Consider the following 23291-nt stretch of genomic DNA (forward strand, 5'->3'; position numbering starts at 1 on the left):
TTAGCAAGTGAATATTTGGCCACCACAGTTGTTGGGAATCATGTTTTGTCCTGCTTAGAAGAACTTTATTATCACTAATAAATAGTTATCAGAAGTTTCAGGAATAACATTTGCCTTAAGAAAATATTTGGTGTCTATGAAAAATACCACTTTTGTATATCTAAAGGTACTAATATGATTTGCAGATTCTATGCAGTGTTTCTAAAATTCCTGAACTGAACTTTTAACTTCAGCGCAGCTCTGTATGTGCATCTTATGTGTAACTACACTAATATTAAATCAATGGTAGACGTAGATCTTTGAGTCCGTTTGCTATCCAGTGTTGTTTCCAGACCCAATTTAAGTCCCGTAGGCCCTTCTTCATAGCTAGCTGTCCATGTGGATGAAGTGCCCAGCTCAAATGCTGATATGAGCTGTCACTTTTCACCTTTTCCTAATTTGAGGGGTTATTCCTTTAAATATTGTGTAGCTTTTCAATATGATTTTATAGTTGTTGATCATACACTTCAGGGGATATGGTTTGTTTTTGTTTAGTGGACTAAAGGTCAAGTTATTTCAATTTCAATTTAATATGGTAAAAGATAAACAATTGTAAGTATGGTAATATTTTAAAGGAAGGAATTTGGGCTTCATATTCTTTCAAACATTTTTTTTGAATGTAACCCAGTAAGGAAGCTTTATAATTTTTTTTGAGTGCCTTTAAAATAAGTAGAAATGGGAATTGTTGCTTTACAATTGTTGCTATGCTGAAGTAAACAACCTATTGTGTCAAAATATGGTTTTATTTGAAGTCCATTCTTGTTGGTGAGAATTGAATATTAAATATTCTTATTTAAGAATGCCAATAAGCAACAACCAGGAGTGTACAGTTGGAAATTCTTGCTGTCTCCTCTTGTTTATTACAGTTTTACGAATTATGAAATCAGATTTCACTATTTTCAGCCCTATGGAAATGCCTTCTTTGTATAAGTCTTTGCTCATCTTCAAAACCAAGAACTCATCTACTATTTGTATATAAAAGTAAATGACATCAGTCTCTATATACATTTCATTATTACTTAAATCCTAAAGTAGATACAAATTCAAATGTTCAAGAAACTTTAGGAAAATCACTTTCAAGGTACTGAATTATATTTTATTATCAAGTAAATTATATATCAATATGTATTAAATAAAAATATATAGAATTATCAGCTAATGCTGAATGCATACATTTTCTAGGCTATGAACTTAGATGTAGAATTTTAAAATACTGTTATGCACAGGTTAAAGCACAAAATAGTCTGACTGTGGTATCAGTCAGAGTGATCAGAGCCCCTTAAGGGCTCACATTTTACCAAAAAATAACAATCCTATTGTTTCTAACACCAGTTTGTTTGGCTAAATCTTGACTCTGTTGAGAGAAAATTATAGCTAGTGAGTTGTTTCATATACTTGTATATTAGCATGTTTCATATGGAAGTTAAATTGAGGGTTATTGTTTATTGAGAGCATTTATGGTAAGGTGGTATTTTAAAGATTCTATATTTGTCTGCCTTCTCATTCACTTTTACTGTCATCATTAATCTAGTTAACTGTGAGCTGCGTAGAAGCAGTAGTCATTCATGATTATTAACCAGAGATTCTAGCAAGGAGCTTGGGAACCAGTGAGTCACTGTTAAAACTAAACAAGGAAAAGTTTTTAAGCTGAAAGTTAAAATTTCAGAATTTCCTTAGAAAGGTTGAACTCATTTTTGGCTGATGATCACAAGGATGTAATAAAGAGAAGGAAGAAGAATCCAAACTAACCATCATGGAATCACACCACTATAATTGGTACTCGTAGGGAATGGACTCTTAGATTAGATAATTTTTTCTATCAGAGTAGTAAGTTGCACATCCAGGACTCTAATGTCTGGTTTTTAAAACTAAGCCCTCGATTATTCTTCTGTAGTAGGAGATAACCAAATAGGATAATTGCTAGTTACAGTATTTGACAAGTTCTGTGTGTTTACTCTGAAAGGGAGCCAATGAGTTTTAAATGTTTTCATAATTTTTACTTAGTTTTAGTTTAAAAATATATAGTAAGCATGCTTTATCTGTATTTCTGGATACATCTTTAGTAACATAGTCTATAAACATAGCTATGACTTGAAAAATTGGTTTATAGACAAAAAATTTACTGTATTTATTAAAGAAATAGTGGGAACTTTATAATCAGTTACGTGGAAAAATGAATCAATAAGCATATACATAGCAGTCTGGTATAGAAAGAAATTATGAAATTAAACAGTATATGATGAGTATATGACAAGAGTAAGCCTAAATGCAGTTATGTCCTAATGTACACACATACATGGTATAGTCTCAGTAGCTTTTGCTAATGTTTTCAGGTAGATAAATAAAACTCAATTATTAGCAATCTTTCTACTTTTCATATTGACCAAGCGCACGTTTCTTAGGACCCTTGACATTTTTCTACATAGTCAATAGAGAGTTAAGGAAACTGAAAAACACAGGGCAAGACATGAAGATGGAGGATTTGTTTCAAGAGGGTTTTTACTTTGGATCTTTTTGATCAGATTAACTGAACTCAAAGATTGGGATGTAGCTCAGTGGCGGTCCTTATTTCTAAATCCAGTCTTGATATTGCTGGAAAACTCTTAAGTGTGGATGCTATCCACCCAGAAATAGAAGATGCTTGGGGTGCATAGTGCTCATTGTGTATTTGTTTTTCTTTGGGAAACAGATCAGGTTGGGACCCGGCATGGCAGCCATCACTGGGAGCAGGAATGATGTTGCCAGGGGTGAAAGGCAGTAAAATGTCAACTCTCTAGATACTGTTATCTCAAATAATGATGTATCCTGCACTGTCAGGATCTTTGCTGCCTTCTGTCACATGAAACCATGCCAAATCTTGCAACTATCACAATCATTCTATAAGCAACAGCATTCCTGGTGGCCTGAGCCATCCCGAGTCCCATCTCTCCAGTCGTGTGGCACCCCTCATCCTCCATTCCTGCTGCTCTTGTCCTAGCACCTCTGCCCACTCACAGCCCTTCTAGCCACTTCGGGGACCCTCATCTCCTATCAGTGCTTACTGTATTTGGTATCCCAGAGACATTTATCCTATGACTGTACAGGTTGTTGTTTTTTGTTTGTTTGTTTTTACGCTTTCTTCTCTTTCTTTGACTTCTTTTAACTATATTTTCTTTTAATTTTCATTCTCCATGTTTATTGGCTTCTTTTCACCCCTTTATGTTCCAGCTTCCCAACTTTCTATTTTTGACCTTTTTGGTTTTCATTTCAAATTTTCTCAGTAATCGCATCAGTGTCCAACACTTTACAAGTTATGTGGTTATATGGCTCTCCTAGAGCTCTGAACACATCTACCTATTAGATATAAATTCTTGAACTTTTGTTTGCTGATCTGTGCAATTTCCTGCCATTGACACTATTTCAGTGTATAAATGCTTCTAATTATAAACCATATAAACAACAACATTAAGGGCTGGGTAAATGACTTTGTGGGAGAACCTTTGCCTAGTATGTGCAAGACTCTGAGTTCTATAGCTGGCACCTCAAAACAAAAGTAGGGAGGGAGAAGAAAAAGTGAAAGAAAGAGAGAAAGAGAGTGAGAGAGAATAAGGGAGAATAAATTTAAAAGTTCTTTTGTATCACTTTCTGTCTTCTCTGTGCTAATTCTTCATATAGATCGTCTAAGAAAGAGAAAAATTCTAATACATTTGGATGTTACAAAAATTCTCTGTTACAAAAGTTATTTGTAATGCAAAGAACTACCATTTCATCTAATAAAAAACTTTTACTCAAACAAACAAATATCATTAGAATAATCGGTTAAAATCTTATCTCTGACATATGAGTCCTGCATTGGGGTTATCTATGTCAGATTGACAGTATTCTGGAAAATAGCTAGAATTTGGAGAATTTATGTAAAAAAATAACATCTGTGTGGCAATGTACATAACACTGTCATATGTATTAGATTGTGTAATCTTTAACCATCCCATGAGTAATGTGTCAGATTTGCTGTTTATTGATAGAAAAATACAGCTAGCAGTGGTTAAATCACTTTTCCAAGTTCACGCAATTTAGAAATGAGAGAGATCAAAAAAAAAAAAAAAACCTGCTTTGTCTGGAGATGATCCTGTTCCCATTTGTCCTAAAACATGTTGTCCTTGTGCTAATAAAAGAACTAAATTTTTCAGTGAATGTGCAATGAATAGAAGGTATATCTTGTAATTTAGGAATTCATTTTTTCATTAATTAGATTTATAGTAACAATATAAAAGTTAAAAAGTTATGTATATTAACCATGTAGTATGATTTCTAATGCAAGTATACATTGTACAATTAGGTAAAACATAGCTGTGTTGTAAAGTAGATATTATTTCTTTCTAGCAAAAACATTCAAAACCTTTTTTTTCAGCTTGTTGAGGCATCCAGTGCATAATCACTCCCTGTACTCATTTTGCTATATAGTAGCACACTAGAACTTCTTACTTCGATGTACATCTTAGTGCCCATCGATTAACCTCTTCCCATTTTTCCTTTCCCTTTACCCTCCCAAGCCTCCCCAGCCATTACTGTATTCTTAATATCGATGAAATCAATTCTACTATATTCCACATATGAGTGAGATCATGGAGTACTTATTCTGTGCCTCATTTATTTTGCTTAACATGATTTCTAGTTCTATCGATGCTGTCGCAATGACAGTATTTCATTGTTTAAAATTCATTTGAAAAATCAGTTGTTACGGGCAAAATTGGCAACTGCTTCTGTCCCCCTCAGTATTTTCAGTGATCTTCAATACGTGGCATGCAGCTCTAGCAGGGGCCATTCAAGGCTGTGGGTTGTATCACTCATTTTAGCACGTCTCAGTTCGCCTTAAGGCTAGTAAGACCTGGCTCAGTTATTGTTACACTACTACAAATTTATCTTCTCAGACAGTTAATGGACATAATTCCACTTTTATCATTTTAACTGGTAATAATTTAGAGATTAACCTAAGCAATTTAAATTCACTTGATTTTGCTTCATCAGTAATTTGTGTGTTTGATTTAAAACATTGTTTTATGGAGGACCACTCAATTTCTGTGTAAATAAACCCCTCAGCATGAAACTTCAGTTAACTAAATTTTAAGACTCTACTACAGAATCATGTAAGATGCTCTATCTTATTTTAAACTCATTTTCATAAGGCCTTACTAGGATTGAAGAAACAGCTTTATTATAAAGTACTGATGGTTTGTTTTTTAAGTATAATAAATTCATGAGATAGCTGAAGCTTGTAAAAGACTACTTTGAGAAGAAGATTAATTTGGGATGAAAATTAACTTACTTGGATGAAATTTATGCTTATGAATTTAGTTCCCATAAGTAGGATTTAGCCAACTGTTTCCAGGTTATGTGGCCAGTAACTTTACTATTAAATCACGTGGCTGTTCATAGACATGATAAGTGCCACTTTTTAAATTCCTGGATAGTTTAAATTTTGCAGTTAAATAAATTGGAATTCTGAAAAAGTTACTTTTCCTTGAACACATTGGTATGTGACATTGCTATTCTGTATTTGTTAGTTGGGTATCATAATTCTAATATATTTCAGAACTAGTGATGTGAGATAGTTTTATAATTATTTTCATTAGAGATATTGTTTAAGAGCAGTTTTTACACTGTAATCGTACAAAAAAGTAGTCTCCTGAATATGTTATGCAACATTACCTAGTCTTAAAGAGCTAATCTCGCTCTTTTTGGACTCCAACATTTACCAGAATTGTAGCATCTATATAATTTTTTTCTTCTTTTTTGTCCCTTCTTTGTAGTTGTTTGAAATTACAGTGCCTCTCTCTCAAAACCCCAAAGCAGTAACAATCAGTTTTGCCAATCACACTTCCTGCCGATGCATGTCTAAACTGGATGCTTACAGACAAGTTCATTCCATTATTAGACGTTCCCTGCCATCAGCATTGCCACAGTGAGTATGAATTAAACCTACTCTTTCTGCATCCTCTATTAATATAAAATCATTTTCAAGTATACATAAGTTTATTAAAAGAAGTTTTGTGAAATTTATTTTGTTTTGCATCACATTATAGTACATTATGCAAATAAAATTAAACCAAAACAGAAGCCCATTTTGTAGGCAAGGCAATATGAAGAAAATAATTCTATGAAATAACACATCACACTAGTTTATGCCATTGTTCGATATCCCAGTTGATTTGGCATTCATGAAAATAGGTGTGCTAACTCATAAACAGTGTTAATGTTTAAAACATTTAGGTTTGATAAGATTTAATTAAAGAATAGCTATAAACAAATACATTTATAGCTTTTAGCGCTCAGTTGTTTTTCTTATAATTTCATGTCATTTCTTTCATATATTTTCTTTTTTTAATCAGTACCGGAGATCAAACTCAGGATTGCATGCTTGCAAGGCAGGTGCCTGTGCCTCTGAGCTGAATCCCCAGCCCCTGTATTTTCTTTTGTATAATTAACAATATAACTGAAATTAGATAGGTAGGTAGAGATAGATATAGATAGATAGATAGATAGTTAGATCACCAGTTATTTTTTTCTGCAAAGATTGATTTTTGAAGCAGTATTTTATTACTTGAAAGACTTTTTCTGATCATATTATTACACATTAACCTTCAAACTATCATTTGTTATTCAAGTTGCATTTCTATCATTTTTTTAAAATTTTGACCAAAACCAGAAATTGATCACTGAGGAGGAGATAAAGAAAGCATTACATCTTCACCCTGTGAGAAGTTTACACTGAATCAGTATGCAACACCCTTTGAACCCTAGGGAATTTCTACCTTTAAATAGAAATGTTGCTGTTTGTTTTTACGATTTCCAATGCATGTGGAATGTACATTTAAATAAAGCTCATATAATTCCATTTATTTTTCTTAAATGTAAATAAATTGATGGAAAAACATGTATTACAACAATTTGAGAAAATCTTGCGCCTTGGGCAACTCAGCAGTAAAGATAATATCCCAATAGTGATTTTCCCCACTGAATTTGTTCACACTGCTCTACTTACTGTGGCAGGTGAGAGGACCTATCCACAGACTCTGTTACAAAAACGTAAGGATAGTCTAATTTGAGTGACAAAAATCTGTTCTGGTCATGAAGCAGACAGAATCTTCCAGGCATCTCTGAATAAATTCATGCTGATGTAGAAGGGACAGCAAACACCTGCACTAAGAAGTATATCCGAGGCCTGGTTTCCTTTCTGCAGTCCTAGGAGTCCCTCGATTTCTTTTCTCAGCCCTTTTCTCCGGCAGCTCCGCCATTCTGAGAACTTCAGCCATCGTCTCTGTTCTCATGATTTCCAAAATCACATTTGAAGATCTGATCTGTCTTCACTACTGCTACCAGTATTTCACCTAAATTATCTTACATTGCTATGTAATTGTAGTATATCTGAGTGCAAAAACAAAAGCAAACATTGATCAAGTCCTTTTTATTTTTCCACTATTCATCGCAGTATTGCCTTTTATTCCTTGAAGCCTTGGAATCACACAGTTGCCATTCATGACTTCTTTATCCCATCCAAACACGGCTGGCTGTTTTGAGGAAGGAAGAGAGAGCATTTCTCTCCTGAGTTTGCAGTTCATCTTCGTCACTTGCATCCTTCATGCACTGTACTCTGTGTGCATGCTTGAATTAGTGCAGTGGTGTCAATACCAGTTTTCTAGGATCAAGTCTTTCTCTCACTCCTACTGGCCTTTCTTCTCTGTTTTCTTTCATTATTCACCAAGTCTGTTTCAGAAAATCTGATTGCCTGAACACCAAATGCATTTTCTGCCCTATGTCTTGTTTCTATTCTTCCCTAGATTGAAATGAGTTCTCGGTTTTTCTTTGCCTTTCCAGAACTCTACCTGTTTCTCAGAGTTCAGGTGAATGTCTTTTTTCCAGCATTTCTAGTTAAAATATCACAGTGACTGTTGCTTCTTGAATACCTAGAGCAATTACCAGATTTGTAACATGCCCTTATATGGCTTCCTCAGTGACTATAAATACTGCCTGTGACACTGGAGTGGGAGAGTGTTTTAGGTAGTCTTCCATAATATCTAACTAAAAAGTCTCAAAAATCATCCATCCATTGCACTGTTCTTAGTCTTAACTTACACTGTATTATTTAATCTTCACAAAAAATTTTCTGTGAGATCAGTATTGTTTGTCTTATTTTGCAGATAAAGCAAGCACCATGTACAAAGTTCTGGAGAGAACTGAATGAAATACTGAACCCTTTGTGAGGTCCTTAGGATCGTAAAATGGCAGTCACCAAAGAACAGACCTGCTGTCATTAGTGTCCAAATCTGATTTATATTTTTCTCTTTTTTTAGAATGTTTTCTTTACCACCAAATAAAATAAGAAATGTATCCCAACTCATATACATGATATATCTATATCTATATATATATATTATATGCATACATATAATACATATATATACATTATATAATATGTATGTGTATAACATAGTGTTAAAATAACTTATAGTTTTAAGTTATAACTTTATATGTAGTCATATGAGTATAAAGATAAAAAAGTACCATTTTAGTTTCCCTTATTGTACTGCTGTTAAATCTTTTTCATTATGCCCTTCCCAAGAACTCATTCATACTTTCCTACTCACTCCCACCATGAAATTTTAATGCCACAGATGATAACTTAAATCTCTTTATGGACGGCTTGTGTATTAGAGCTTTACAAATCAGAGTGAAGTATAAAGTTTCCTTTTTTTTCAATATAAGTTACAACAACAAACTATAAGTTAAAAGTTAAATTAAAAATTTTAAATCTAAGATGTATTAGTGTATCCCTGTAATCTCATATACTGAGAGGCTGATTCGTAAGGATTACAAATTGTAGACTGACCTGGCCAACTGAGAGACATATGTAGCAAGACCTCGTCTCACAATCAAAAATAAGAGCTAGGGATCTAATTTATTGCAGAGACCTTGAGTTCAGTCCTCAATACTTCCAGAAAATAAATCTGTTAATTCACAGAAATGAATAACGGGTTTTTCCTGAGAAATAAAACGTTAAGGTAGTACATTTATATAAACAGTGGTATGTCAAATTACATGTACAAACTAGCAATTGTTATGAATATATAACAATACAAATAAAAACTTTTTACATACCTCAAATCATTTTACCAAAAAATTAACTTTTAAAAATTTTATTGGTGCATTTTAAAAGTATATAATGATAGAGAATTTGTACCTGTACATGGTATGTCTTGATTCTTCTTTTCTCCCCAGTCCCTTTCTCTTGATTTTTAAAATAATTATTTAAAACATTTAGAGAATTTAACTTGTAACTTCGCTGGATATGCGAGAACAACTACTATTAACTTTATCTGATTGATGTTAATTCAGATATTGTCAACTTTTATCCTGTCAGCATTTAACATAATCATTTTATGTGTAAGTTTTGTAGGGTTAATAATAAAATATAAACAATTTCACTTAAATTATTTAATTTTCTATGCTCAAGTCACACTCAAAAACAAAGGACCCTGCATATGCAGTATGCGCAAGGCAACCAATCACAGCAGAGGTCACAGATAGGTCTCTACTGCTGAGTGATTTTGAGATTGCAAAAGCAGCAGTCATGCGCCCACCATTCCCATCTATCCACCACAACTTCACAACTTTCCTTTTGCATGTTTTCTGGAGATCTCCAGGTGCCAGCGCACTTAGGTAACAGCTAATAAAGCCCAATTAAAGCTAAGTAGTGAGGAATATGATTTCTTTGAGTATTGGAAAGCCTAAATCCATTGGAATAATGAAATCCATTACCCCCATACTTCATTTTTACCCTTGTAAAGTTGATATTATTCCCATTATGAGTGTGTGATTTGTTGCATGTGATACACCTAAATTTTTTTTTTATTGTCAATTCTGTTTCTTTTCTTGACAATATTGGTCTTTATCCAGGTATGAATTAAGCCTGCAAACTAATAAAAAGAACTACCATAATCATAATGTACATGGGACAGATGAATACCTGTGTTATCAAATTCTATACTTGCCTAAGAGTTTAAAAAAAAAAAACACACAACTGCTAAAATTAGAAAAACTAATAAAACAAGTGTGGAGAGGAAGTGGTACAATTAAAACTCATATAATTACAGGAATGTAACATGGTTCCATCATTTCCTAAAACAACTTAACAAATGCTTATGAACTTAACACATTTACAGTGTGATCTATACATTGCCTTTCAAGGTGTTACCAAATTACATGCATATGTACATGTTTCCGCACAATAACTTGTCCACAGATCTTCAATAGCCAATAACTGGAAGCTACTGAATGTTCATCAAAGATGAACAGATAATCAAATTGCAATATGTCCTTGGAGTAGAACATTGCAGAGCAATGTAAGAATGAACTGCAGAAATGCACAACAGTATGAACAGATGTGAAAAAAAATTAATCTTGGTGAAATAAGATAGATGAATACAGTACATGTGTTGTGATTTGATTTGTATGAAAACATAGAAAGGACAAATATAAACTAGGTTGAGAGAAAGCATTTCAGTAGTAGCTTAAGTGAATATTGGAAAGGTTGTCTGAACAAAGGAACATTATAGTGTGATAATAAAGTATATTTTGATGTGATGGTGATTTCATGGGTACATAAACTTAGGAGAAGACAGCAAATTTAAAATTAGAGCATTTAATCAGGTACAATTTATTTCCAAAAAGACAAGAGGAAGAGTCCTTTTATCAATTAAAAATTTGAAATTAGTTTAGGTTTAAAATTCTAGACTTTGTAAAACCTTTATGAATTTAAGTGCAGTGCCTGCAGCACTAGAGATTGAACCCAGGGTCCTGGCACTAAGCAATCTCTCCAACTCTAAATTTTTAATTTTGAAACAAGGTCTCACTATGCTGTGCTGGAATTTGTGATCCTCCTACCTTAACCTCCCACAATGCCAGTGCATTTAATCCTTTAAGGTTTTTCTGTTTCTCTGGGGTATGAGAGGGTTCTCAGAACTGTTTTATATAGAGTTTGAAATTTCATTCAAGTGTGACAGATTCCTAGTTCCATCCCATTGTTGGCTCTTACCATTGTCAAAAGGGAGACAAAACATGCATTTCAAATGTATGGAATTTTGTTTATAATATGATCGAATTTCAAAGGTTTTGTTTTGTATTATTTATGAAGTAAAACTAATTAAAGATATCACATGATTCATAGGTGAGTCACTCATAAAGTATTTACTGAGCTACTGAAATGGACAAAGTACGTTTTTGGTGAGAGAACAAAGATAAGTTTAGCTGGCTCTAACTTCTAAGCACTCTTGGTCACAGGAAGGGTATACTCTATTTATGTCATTATTACTGTGTTTCATTTTGCTGCATATTACTAAGTACCAGATCCACAACGTCCTGTGGCTTGTGAGAGTCCTCCATGTTGTTTCCTTCATGCTGCTACATGACAAAGCAGATTGAGCATTGTAGAAGCTGTAGCAACTTGCTATTTTGAAAATTAATTCCCAGGGCTGGGGATTTCGCTCAGTGGCGTAAGCACCTGCCTTGCAAGCAGGCAGTCGTGAGTTCGATCCCCGGTACCGGTAAAAATGAAAAAGACAAAAAAAAAAAAAAAGGAAAGAAAGAAAATTAATTCCCAGAATTACAGCTTTTCTGTTTTTTTTTTTGTAAATTATGTAAATTTTCTTATGTCTATTTTATCTATGAAAATACATGGAAGTAAAAGTATTAAGTATAACATATGATAGTATAATATGTCTTAAGCTTTCATAATCAGTCAATTCAGTAGCATGCTATAATAGATATTATCTGATATTATAGAACATAATATGTTAACACTAATAATGACTAATCATATAGATGATATGATGCTTATAATCATTAAGCCATATCCAAATTAGTATAATATCTGATATGCAGTAAGCATTCAAGCTGCTGTTGTTACTTTTTATAAATAAGAAATTTGTGTCTTTGACTTCTTAATATGTATAGTGATAATCATAAAAATTGCCCAAAACAGATAAAAATTCAACTCCTTTTTCCTTGGGAGCCAATGTTTTTCCTTTGATATCATGTCGCATTTTTAGTATTCATAGCAAAACATTCAGATTTCAGTATCAGTAGCACTAATGTATATCACAAATTCCAAGGATAGCAGTGATTACTGCTAATTGAGCAATCAGGTATTAATATTCCTATGGTTGTTTCACAGGTTATTTTTTCTTTCCAATTATTTCCTCTCATACTTTGAATTGAACTCTGTGCATGTCCATAGCCTCTTTATTATGGCAGGAACCACTAGTAAATAAGCAGTAATACTCCACATTTTTCTGCTTGATAGTAGTATTCTTTTAGCCATCAGATATTTATATCAAGTCTTCTATCTGTATAACACTCCACTAGAAAATATGGGGTATCTAAAAATAAGCAGTGTATTTCCCTAATTAGAGAAATTCATTTATTTACCAGAGTACAAACACTTGCATTTCTAATGTAATGAGTGTACAAGACAGTATGTTGTGTTTGCTTTTTCAGCGGTTTGTGAGCCTACTAGTGACTAATAATATGCTAGGCTACAGAAATCAAAGAAGGGAAAGATTGCTACCGTGGAAGAAGTGTTATTTTACAAATGAGCCATGCCGATGCATAGACATAAGCATGGAAAATGAAGCATACTGGATATGTATGTGTATGTGAGTTGAAGACATGTGTGGATCCAGACAAATTATATTCAGTTGACAATCACTAAAATACACTTACGAACGTAGTAGTTGCACTTTTGTATTTTAGAAAAAATAGCCCTGGTAGCATAATACATAGATTAAAGGAAACCAGGAAGAAGTAGGAAAATTGGAAGGCGAAATAATTCAAGAAAGACATAATAAGGGTAGTAGTCAAGGCATTAAAATTTAGGAGAGAGAAGAGATGGGAAAATATTTGAAATAAAACGTCTAACTCAGGAACTTCATGTGAGGAATCATATTGGCAAAAATTGATAGTGAAACTCTTTGGGTGATAGTCAGAAAGACAGGGAATACCTCCTGCTGAGAAAGAGAACCACAGATGGATCCATGAAGAATCACCATTTAAGGAAATATTATAGGAATTGTACTCTACGTAGCGAATGAGAAAGAGCAGTTAGAAAACTTAAGATGAGAAACTTGGAGTAAGGATGCTGTAAAAGCCAGCTGAGACAAAGAGGTAGGAAGTTTGGAAAAGACAGAATGGTGAGAGATCAAGTATTAGAAAAAGTCAAGACTGACTAGGACCATCACCAATAGTTGAATGGCATGAAGTGGAGACAGTATATTTATTTATGTGTTAATAAGTGACTGTGTAGTAGGCACAGAGGAGAGAGAGTGCTTTGAGAATGAGGGAGAGACACCAAGAAAGTAAAAGCGAAATTCCTTTTGCACATGAGATACCAAATCAGACTCTTAATTTCCCCAGTCACACAACCAAAAAGGTAGTAAAGCAGAGATTCAAACTGAAATTGTTTAAGCAGAATTCATTTCTTTAGATGTGCAGTTATTACTGCACTTAGAATTTTAAAAGTTTATAAAAACTCAAACATGTAGGAAAGGGCAACAACAAAAGAGAACCTGAAATTTAGCCAATGTTGTCATAGTTACTTAAGGTACAACGCAAAGCCCCGGAAGTCCTTCTTCACTCCCCATTTGCAGAAGTCATCACCCCTCTGAAATTATGCTCATTCTTGCTTTTCTCTGTTTATGGTATATTCGCTTACCACAGAAATCATATAGTATGGCTTTGCATGCTTGAAATTTTACATTGAAACGCTAACACTACTTTCTTCTCCTGGAATTTGGTTTTACAGACATAATCTTATTGCTATCTGTGAACCCACTTTATTCCTTTAGTCGCCATTGACAGATATTCAATTAAGTGCATATTTTCATGCTTTTCCACTATGACGGCATGCTGTATGGAAGTCAGGATATTACAGATGAGAAAGAGTGCAAAGGAGAGAGAGCACAGAGACTTAAGTGCTGGGAGGTTAACAGTGGTTCCTCAAGAGCAGGGATATCCCCGAAGATGTGAGAAACAGCACATTCTGACAATACGTAATAAGATAGAATACTTTAATTGGATTGTTATCGTGAAGTCAATAGTATATTAAGTGAAAATAAGGTGAAATCTATGCCTCTAATGCTAAGAACATTAGCCTGCAGGGGCTGGGGATTTAGCTCAGCGGCATAAGCACCTGCCTTGCAAGCAGGTGGTCATGAGTTCGATCCCCGGTACCCTTAAAAAGGAAAAAGAACATTAGCCTATGGAATTTCACTTTTTATGTAGAAGGATTGGGGTAGCATTGGAAATTTTGTGAATAGAATAATGAGAAAAAAAAGTTTAGCATAGCCAAGGTTTCTTGGATTGTTCTTAATGGGTATAAAAGGAGAAGGTATATATTATTTGTTCAGCTGATGAAAAAGCTATGTCAATCTTTGGGGGACAGTCATATTCTTGAGAATGTGAAAAGAAGGGGTAAAAAGAGTGATTAAAAATAGATAAATCTATCCCTGCAGGCTAATTAGTGTTTTTATTAACTGTTTCCAGTTTTCATAAGAATGTTGGCAGTATTTATGAAATACAAAATAAATACATTTGCTTATGAGATTTTCCACTTACTGGGATTGAAGGAAAGTTTCATTCTTGTAAGGACTCTCTTTGCCAAGGGGCAGCATGGACTTACCATCCAGGCATCGTTGATTTGGAACTTGAATGCCGTCTCTGTTATTAATCATTAACAGATCCTTATCCAAATGCTTAGAAACTTGAATACTCATAAGTTTTTATTTTTTCCTATTTAATTTCCCTTTTAATTTGAAGGTCATATGTTGTTGCTTTTTTAAAAATATAAATAGAATTAACATGATGAAATTAGTTTACTACTTGTATTAAGACATAAATGTAGAGGTAGTATAACTGTCCATTAAATCCAGACATAGTCTTGTATCAGTTGATCAGAAACTACTTTTCTCCCAGCATTTTAAAGTTTTTGTTTGTTTGTTTTTGTTTTGTTTTGTTTTAGTACTGGGAATCCAACTCATGACCTTGCACTTGCCACTGAGCTATAACCCAGGCTCTTCTAGCATTTTAAAATATGCATTTTAAATATCCTCTTTGAAAGTTTAAAATCTTGGGTCTATAATGCAATTTGTTTGAAATCTTAATCCATGTATCTTTTTCATATTCTTTTCTACAACACTCATTTTGTAAATACTATCCAACACCTTCAACTATACACCTGTTGGTATCAGTCAGTTTTCCAATCACTATTAGACAAGAGACTTCAGATTCTGGACCATTATCTGCTATATACTGTGCCTACCTTTGTGATTTCTGTCTTCCAAAGATGATCAATCCCTGAGAGAAAGAATGGCAAAATCTGTTTGATGGAGGATTCCCTCAGTACCTCTCTGCATTTATACAATGAAAGGCAGTGGCTGTTGGATCAAAGATCCTTGTAAGCTAGATCCTTGTAAGTTCTACCAAAACATATTAACAGTTGCTTATAATAAATGTCATTATTAGATCATCTCAATGATTCATTTTTAAAAAATGCTTGAAACTTCATTTTGAAAGCAATTTTATGATTACAGAAAAAACTGGGTAGAAAATTACAGAGTTCTCATATATACTTCCCTGGCTAATGTTCTCTGTTGTCATCTTTTTGTTTTTGTTGTTATTCTCCTTTCTTTCTTTTTTTTAAAATAAATTCTGGTTACGTTAACGCATTAAAACCACTGGCTTTTGTTGATACACAGTTTTACTGAATTTTAGGGTACTTTTATCAAGCAATCCTGGACTTAGCGAATCACTGACTACACTGGGTATCTTATATCCGAGTCTTGGACTGGTTGAGCTTTTGTAAATACAGATTACTGACTTCAAATAGCCCTTTATAATAATACAAAAGGGAAAAATGGGCTTTGTCAGTCCATTATTAAAGGGTTACAACTATTGTATTAGTCTTTTAAATATTAATCCTGAAACAGTTCTTAAAATCATAGAATTTTTATCAGTGAAGCCCCGCCTACCACTGTTCATTTGACGTCTTAACAAACCTTAACTCTGTCCACCATTCTTCCTGTCTGTAATTAGCGGAACTCAGGACACCACAGACATGACTACAAACTCATATGAAATCAGTATCATTTAATACAAAAAAGACAAGTGAATATATTTCTAATTTCTATGCATAATACTGAAAATTTACTTAATGATTTAGTCTTAAGGAGTTTTTGCTAACTGTTCTCCTCCTCCTTGTCTTCCTTTTTCTCTCCCTTCTCTTCCATCTCTTTCTTCATTGTGTGTGTGTGTGTGTGTGTGTGTGTGTGTGTGTGTGTGTGTGTTGGTCACTAAGCCACAACTCACACATGCAAGGCACTGATCACATGCTCTACCACTGAGCTACGCCACTAACCTAAAAGCCACTTCTGCTGATTCACATTGCATTTACTGTTAACTGCTCTTACAAAATCTGAACAAATTTATTATCGTGTAGACATTGAAATGTATGCAAGGGCTGTGCATAATGACCTCAAGATGAACCAGACAATCCAAAAACATTAGAAATGAAAGTGTTGGCATTTTACCTAAGGCTGCATGACTCTGACGAAGAATATAGCTGCTCTTTAAGCTGCCATTGAGCCAGCATTATGAAACAAAAAGGATCTGAATCTCTGTTATTCCATAATATAATGAGAAGTTTGAATTTCAGAGAACCATAACAGTTGACATTAAAGAGATCAAAACCCCATTTTTACCAAAATTATTAATAATATCGTCAAGCTTATTTTACTTCTTTTCTTGCTAACGTACAGATCATCGTATTGAACATCTCACTGACTTGATCTGAAGATTCTTTGAAAGATGGTGGGAGAACTTGTAATATCTGCTTTCATCATGGGTTTCAGTAATATTAATGCATCCCATGCTACAATTTGCAAAACCTAGGAAAGATAGTTATTTGAGGGTCATAGCAATAGATTATAATTGATACCTGGTCAATAAATTTTAATCTGCATGGTGTTGCTGTCAAAAGGACTTATTAAAAGAGCTGACAATGAGAGTACTTGATTTATATCACAATTTATATTTATAAAAATAATTTTATCTTTGAAGAGTCATGTAGAACTACAATAGGATTTATATAAAATTAATGTTATTTATATTGGTTGAATTATGGAATAAGTTAAAGACTTAGTAGATGAATAAGTAATTTAACATAAATCAAAGTTAAGTTAAATATTTTTTTCAATTAGAAGCACATTATAAGGATCCTGCCATTTACAACAGTAAATGAACACCGTAGATGAACAGTGAATGAACAGTAGATGAACACTGTACTACCGGAAATAGGCCAGACACTGAAGGATACAATATCGTAGGGTCTCACCTATATGTGAAATAAAGGGGTCAGGAGCCTCGTAGAATAAGACTAGTTACCAAGCTCTGACAAGCAGAGAAATACTGTTGATCACAGGTTTGAAGTTTGCCGTTAGTTAGCAGATGAATAAACTCTGGATATCTGTAGTCACTCCAGATGTAATTATGGGAAATAATACTGTGTTGATGTTAAAATTTCCCAAAGTTGATCTTATTGTTCTCATCAAACACAGGCAACTCAGTGATGGATTTATTAGTAAACTTGGTTGTGGCAGCCATTTTATAAGTTGTACACATTTTAACGCTGCACTTTTTATAGTCAAGTAAATATAATTTTATTTGCCAAGTACATATTAATAAAGACAAGAAATACACTAATGTAGTTAATTTTGAAATAAAATATAGTATAAAGATCTAGTTCTTTAAAAATGAGTATTATATCAGCAGAATTCTAATGTCAAGTAAAAGTTCACATTGTGCTTTAGTTCCTTAAATGTGCGTTCAAAGAATTAAGAAATTTCAAAACATATAAGAACTATAGTGCCTAAAAGGAGAATCATAAAAATAACATGCACAAAGTTGCTTGCTGCAAAGTTCAAAATACAAGAGCTTATACTTATAACTGTACATAGAGTATAAGCTAACAGAACCTGTTTGGAGCACATTTATCTTTTTAAAAATTTTAAGTAAATGGAAAAATAAGATTCAGTTTTTCATAGAATATATTGTTCTTTATGTTGAGAAATATGCATACTCATAAGTTCTTGTAATTTTACTTTAATGGGAAAGAAACAGTACTTATCCAGCTAAAACTAAATGATGTTCCAAAATAATCACATGATCTTGTAAACATAACTTTGTCCTTCGTAACAAGGACTGTGGTTTTATTGAGGTGCTGCAAGAAATTTTACTTGCTTACATGATCCCACAAATAATTGTGTAACCTTCTGCCTTGAAGAAGAAAAGTATCTTTCAATCCATATGTCTAATACAGTATACAGAGTTTTAAAGTATGTATATACATATTATTTTCCAAAATGGAAATTTCAATAGTATGAAAATAGTTTGACGATTTAACATATAGGTGATAAACACATTGTACTAAACCTGCTACCCCTATAAGGACATTTACTTCTATGCTAAAATAATAATATTTCAGAAGTTTTGTCTCCCTCATGTTTTGCACATGAGAAGCTTTATTTCAAGCAAGCGATAGCTAGTGATACAAAAACATTTGAAGTCTAATTAAAAATGTTGCACTGAGGTTCATATGTTTATGAACATGCAAATTGAATAAAACACTAATATAACCTGATCATGTGGAAGTCAATTTTTAATACTATAACACTAGACATTTTGCTCTTTTGTGTAACATATCCAGAAATGTATTCCTACATTTGTTTACACACACAAAGTTCATACTTTTGAGTTTGAAGATGTCGAAGCATTAAAGAGAAAGTTCTGTGTTTTTTGTGACTGCATAAAATAAAGAAAATGATTACTGTTATTCTTAATCAGGACAGGGAATTTTGTACACATAAATGTAAGCAAAGGAAAGTTAACAGATACTCCTGAGGTAGAGGACCTTGGAACAGTAGTGGCTGAGATGATTCTGGCATTTCTTGCCATTCATATAGCTTAGATCCCCATTCTTCTATGTTTTACACAAGTGAAAACAAAGTTATGAACACATTCAGAAACACCACAGGCATGAAGGAGGGATGTATGTGTGAGGGTTAGCATGTGCATCTTTGTGTGTGTCTGTGTGTGCATGATTGAAACAAAATTTCAGAGAACAGTGTGCATCGTATGTACTCTAGTGGTTTGTATTTTATTATATGCCATTCTATTACATTGGAATATTTATTTCCCAGCTCATGTAATGGATTTCATGGTCCAGTAATGAGCTGCAAACAATACCTGGAAAAACACAGGCTAAGGTAATAGAAACATAAATATCATAATAACTAAATAAAAATGTCTTTCTGCTCCTACCACTGCAATATGGTACCACCTAAAACCAGAATGGCACTGTGTTAATTAAACCATTTTGCTTTGGTAAACTTGAAGCAAAACGGTTTTACCGTAATTTAGAGAAGAAGGATATTCATGCATCCAGGTTTATTTGACTTGTTACTATATAACTATACATAAGGCACATCATATTTGATAAAGCATGAGAAACTTTGGTAGCATACAAATTTTAAACTAACGACATTCTTTTGAGAAATTTGATAAATACTGTAAATTTATCTGGAACAATGTATATTCATGAATAACGCAGAAAATGATAAAATCATAAAATAAGACTTGGCTTTGAGATCTAAAATTATTAGGAAGCTATAACATGCTTCAGTAGATATAAAGTGAATAACCCTTAAAATAGTACATATGAATACTATCTGCCACATAACACACACACACACACACACACACACACACATATAAACTCTTTTGAGAAAAGAAATACTGAAGATAAAAATTTAAAGAGTAAGAGCATACTGGGTATCACTACCCTGAACCAGAATAAAATTCTGAATATGCTTTTTCTCAAAATTTCTCTGAATATACATTTTTTTGAGACTGGGTTTCTTTGAATTTTAAGGTTGGTCTTGAACTTATTATGTAGCCCATTGTGGCCTCTGACTTGTAGTAATTCTCCTGCCCCAGCCTCCTGAGTGCTGGATTTACAGGCATGCACCATTTGCCACTATGCCTGGCAAATTTTCTCATGGTTTTAACTCTGACAACCACATGACTATTTTACATTTTCAAAATTAAAAACAAAAGGACATGCAGTGTATGCAGGGTAAAGCAAATCAGTGTTCATATGAAGGTTCTTAAAAACCAGTAAGTTAGCATAATTATCAATATTAAGTCAGAAGATTATCTAGTTAAATTCTCGGTAATAATGTTAGATTGGATTTCAAAATAGCAAATGGAACACTTTTACCCCTAGAAATATGTATAGGAATTTCTTGCTTAATATCAATAATCTATTTTGAAAACTGTACCTTGCAAGCATGTTTTTAATAACATTAAATGGGGAAAAAATTATCATTAACTGTAGGCAAACTCCAAACCTGTAGGTAGCCAATTTCGTATAAAGTCACATACACAATAATGACTATAGAATGGTAACAACATATCTTGATAGGACCTAAAATGGTACACATTGCTTTGTGATCACCCAGTGTTTTTACTATTATTATGATACAGTTGATTGCGCGTAGTTACGTGCATTGTCCACATGCTGCATGAGAAGCTGTTTTTGATTGGATATAGTAAATAACAAAAAAATAAAATATCCAGATTCAGGTGGACACCCTGTACTAGCTTTTTTTCACTAAGCTAAAGGAGACCTGACATTTGAAGATGAGGGTGGAAGAGAACAGACACAGGGATGCGTTGACAAGAGCGCACAGCGATCCATACTGGTGACTGTGCACTGCTGCAGACTGCTGGCCAGGACAGCTCTGACGGATCCTCAGAGACGGTGTTCAAACTGAAGGAAGGCACATTTCCTTATTCTGTCAGAAATCGGTTCATATGGTTTAAAAAATCAGACAGATTTTTACATAAATTACCAATTGACTATAAACCAGGATGTCTCAAATAGTAGATCTACTGGCCATTCAGCTCCCTCGGGCTTCTGATGGCAGACTTAATGGTGACCGCAGACGTGGTGCTGTAAGTCCGGGAACCACCAGCCACCGTTTTCTTGCAGTTACCACAGTGCCAGGTCCTACAGCCCATCTGTCCCTTCTTGGTCTTTTCACTGAAGGAGCAGGTGTACGTGTAGTATGGGCTGATTTCAGTTTTCTTCACCATTTTCCAAAAGAAGGTGCCATGGTGGGGCCCATATTTACCAATGATTTTGACTTCTGTATGTGGGACCACATTGATGGCATCAAGGTCCCCAAGCCCAGAGAGGACAAAATCAGGCTATTTTTGACAAGAAAAATCTGAAAAAAATAATCATAACAAAAGAAAGGTCTGTCACCACGTTGAGACTTTTTTTCCCAACATCTAAAACCCATGAACTGCTTACATGCAGAGCTCTTCTAAAAATGTGTACAGGTGATGGTTATATTCTGTCAAGCTGGAGTGCAGGCAACCCTCTTCCGCCACAGAATGTTGTTCACAGCATTGTATTGAAACGGACCACGATGAGAAATGTGTAACTAATATTCCCATTTGACATCTCCACAAAGATCCACTGAGAAATGAAGCAGTAAGAGATGTACATATTCTCTGAGGTTATTAAAAGCCACGTTGCCTCCACTGGGTAGACATCAGCCAGGGAAATGTTCTGTGGGGCATTCTGACATTTTCTGACATTTCTTCTCACTGCAAAGATCTACAAGTAATTAATCCAATTGTACTGGACGCACCAATCCCAAATGATAACCTCGAAAGGCTACTAAAAAAATACCTTGAAGGAATGGTTGATTCCAAGCATGACAAAGAAAATAAACTAGGTGAACTTGTTCTGTTCAACTCAGAGAACAGATGCGGTCGGACTGAAGGGTTGATGTATGCTTTAACACATCAATAGTGAAACAGTGGAAGCATCAGAGGAGTAACTGGTGTGCTTAACTGAGGACGATACACTCATAATTTTTACTAAAGCAAATAAGGAATATTGGAAGGAGGGAAGATAGGAAAGGAAGAAAGAGGAAGGGAAGGAGGGAGGAAGACGAAAGGGAGGAGTGAGGGAGGGAGACACAAGGTAGAAAGAAACGGAAGAACTGGAGATGGCAGGTTAAAATGGGAGAAGGAAAAAGGGTCAGATCAACACACAGCATGCTTTTTTGATATCTTTCTTTGGTTGAGCACTGAATGGAAATTGCATATTTTAAGGGAGGCTTAACAGCTATATAGATCTGTGTTTAATATATTTTTTTTATTTTTTATAAACATTTTTGAAAAAGCCAAAAATTTTAAGCAATTTAAATATTTCTATAACAAATTAGTGCAATAAATGGTGACACATATTTTTAATATTGTATTATACAGCCACTAAAAATAATGACATAGAACTTTACGAAGGAACATGTAAAGGTGCCTGTAATGTACTATTTAGTGGAAAAAGAAAATGTCAAGGCAATGCAAAACTCTTTCTCATGCTTTTAATACACTAAAAACATTTTGTGACTGCAGATGTAAATATATTTGCTTTAAAAAACTATAAGTCAAGAGTCACGTATGATCTTACGACTAATAATGGTCACTCCTGGAATTAGAATTTTACAGCAACTGTGGGTGAGATAGTTTGAGAGTGAACCTTCACATTTCATTTAATATATTATTACGTATTTTAAAGTTTTCTTATTAGCATGCATCAATTTGGAATACATAAATGAGAAAGATGATAAGGTGATCACTTCTGTGTGCCAGTTAGATATTGCTTAATCCCAGCTCTCTCTCCCAAAGGTGTCAAGCTGCCAACAAGACTTGCCCCACAAATTACATGTGGAATAATCACATCTGCAGATGCCTGGCTCAGCAAGATTTTATTTTCTCCTCAAGTGCTGGAGATGGTAAGTAGAATCTTATTTTGCTCTGTACATGCATATGGCCTACACTTTTATTAGCATGTGTTTTGTGAATATTGTGCAATATTCAGAACATCATTGTTTGAAATGCATGGCTCTAAACCATACATTTCTTGTTTCGTGCTGGCATTAGTTTTAGCGTCTTCCTAAAGGAACATGCCTGTGTTTGTGCACATTCCCTTAATGAAAAGCATAAATAGGAAGTTGCTTTAAAACGCATTCATTTCATACCACACCCAGAATAACGTACGATACAGTGATGTTGTGTTTGTCTCAACTTAACAG

The 23291-nt window shown here is 33.9% G+C and overlaps 1 protein-coding gene and 1 long non-coding RNA gene across 2 annotated transcripts in view; one reads left to right on the forward strand and one right to left on the reverse strand.

The window, feature by feature from the left end:
- Nucleotides 1-23291, forward strand: part of Vegfc (vascular endothelial growth factor C) — a 108659-nt gene that overhangs the window by 80776 nt on the left and 4592 nt on the right. Inside the window, exons 4-5 of the mRNA XM_003469119.5 lie at nt 5829-5980; nt 22885-22991. Of these exons, the coding sequence (XP_003469167.1) occupies nt 5829-5980; nt 22885-22991 (259 nt within the window). The remainder of the gene's footprint in view (nt 1-5828; nt 5981-22884; nt 22992-23291) is intronic.
- Nucleotides 1-23291, reverse strand: part of LOC134472672 (uncharacterized) — a 42414-nt gene that overhangs the window by 14966 nt on the left and 4157 nt on the right. The gene's annotated exons all lie outside the window — the stretch shown is intronic.

This window comes from Cavia porcellus, unplaced genomic scaffold, assembly GCF_034190915.1.
Source record: "Cavia porcellus strain 051 isolate PalLab524CR breed Dunkin Hartley unplaced genomic scaffold, mCavPor4.1 scaffold_24, whole genome shotgun sequence".
NCBI classification, from domain to species: domain Eukaryota; kingdom Metazoa; phylum Chordata; class Mammalia; order Rodentia; family Caviidae; genus Cavia; species Cavia porcellus.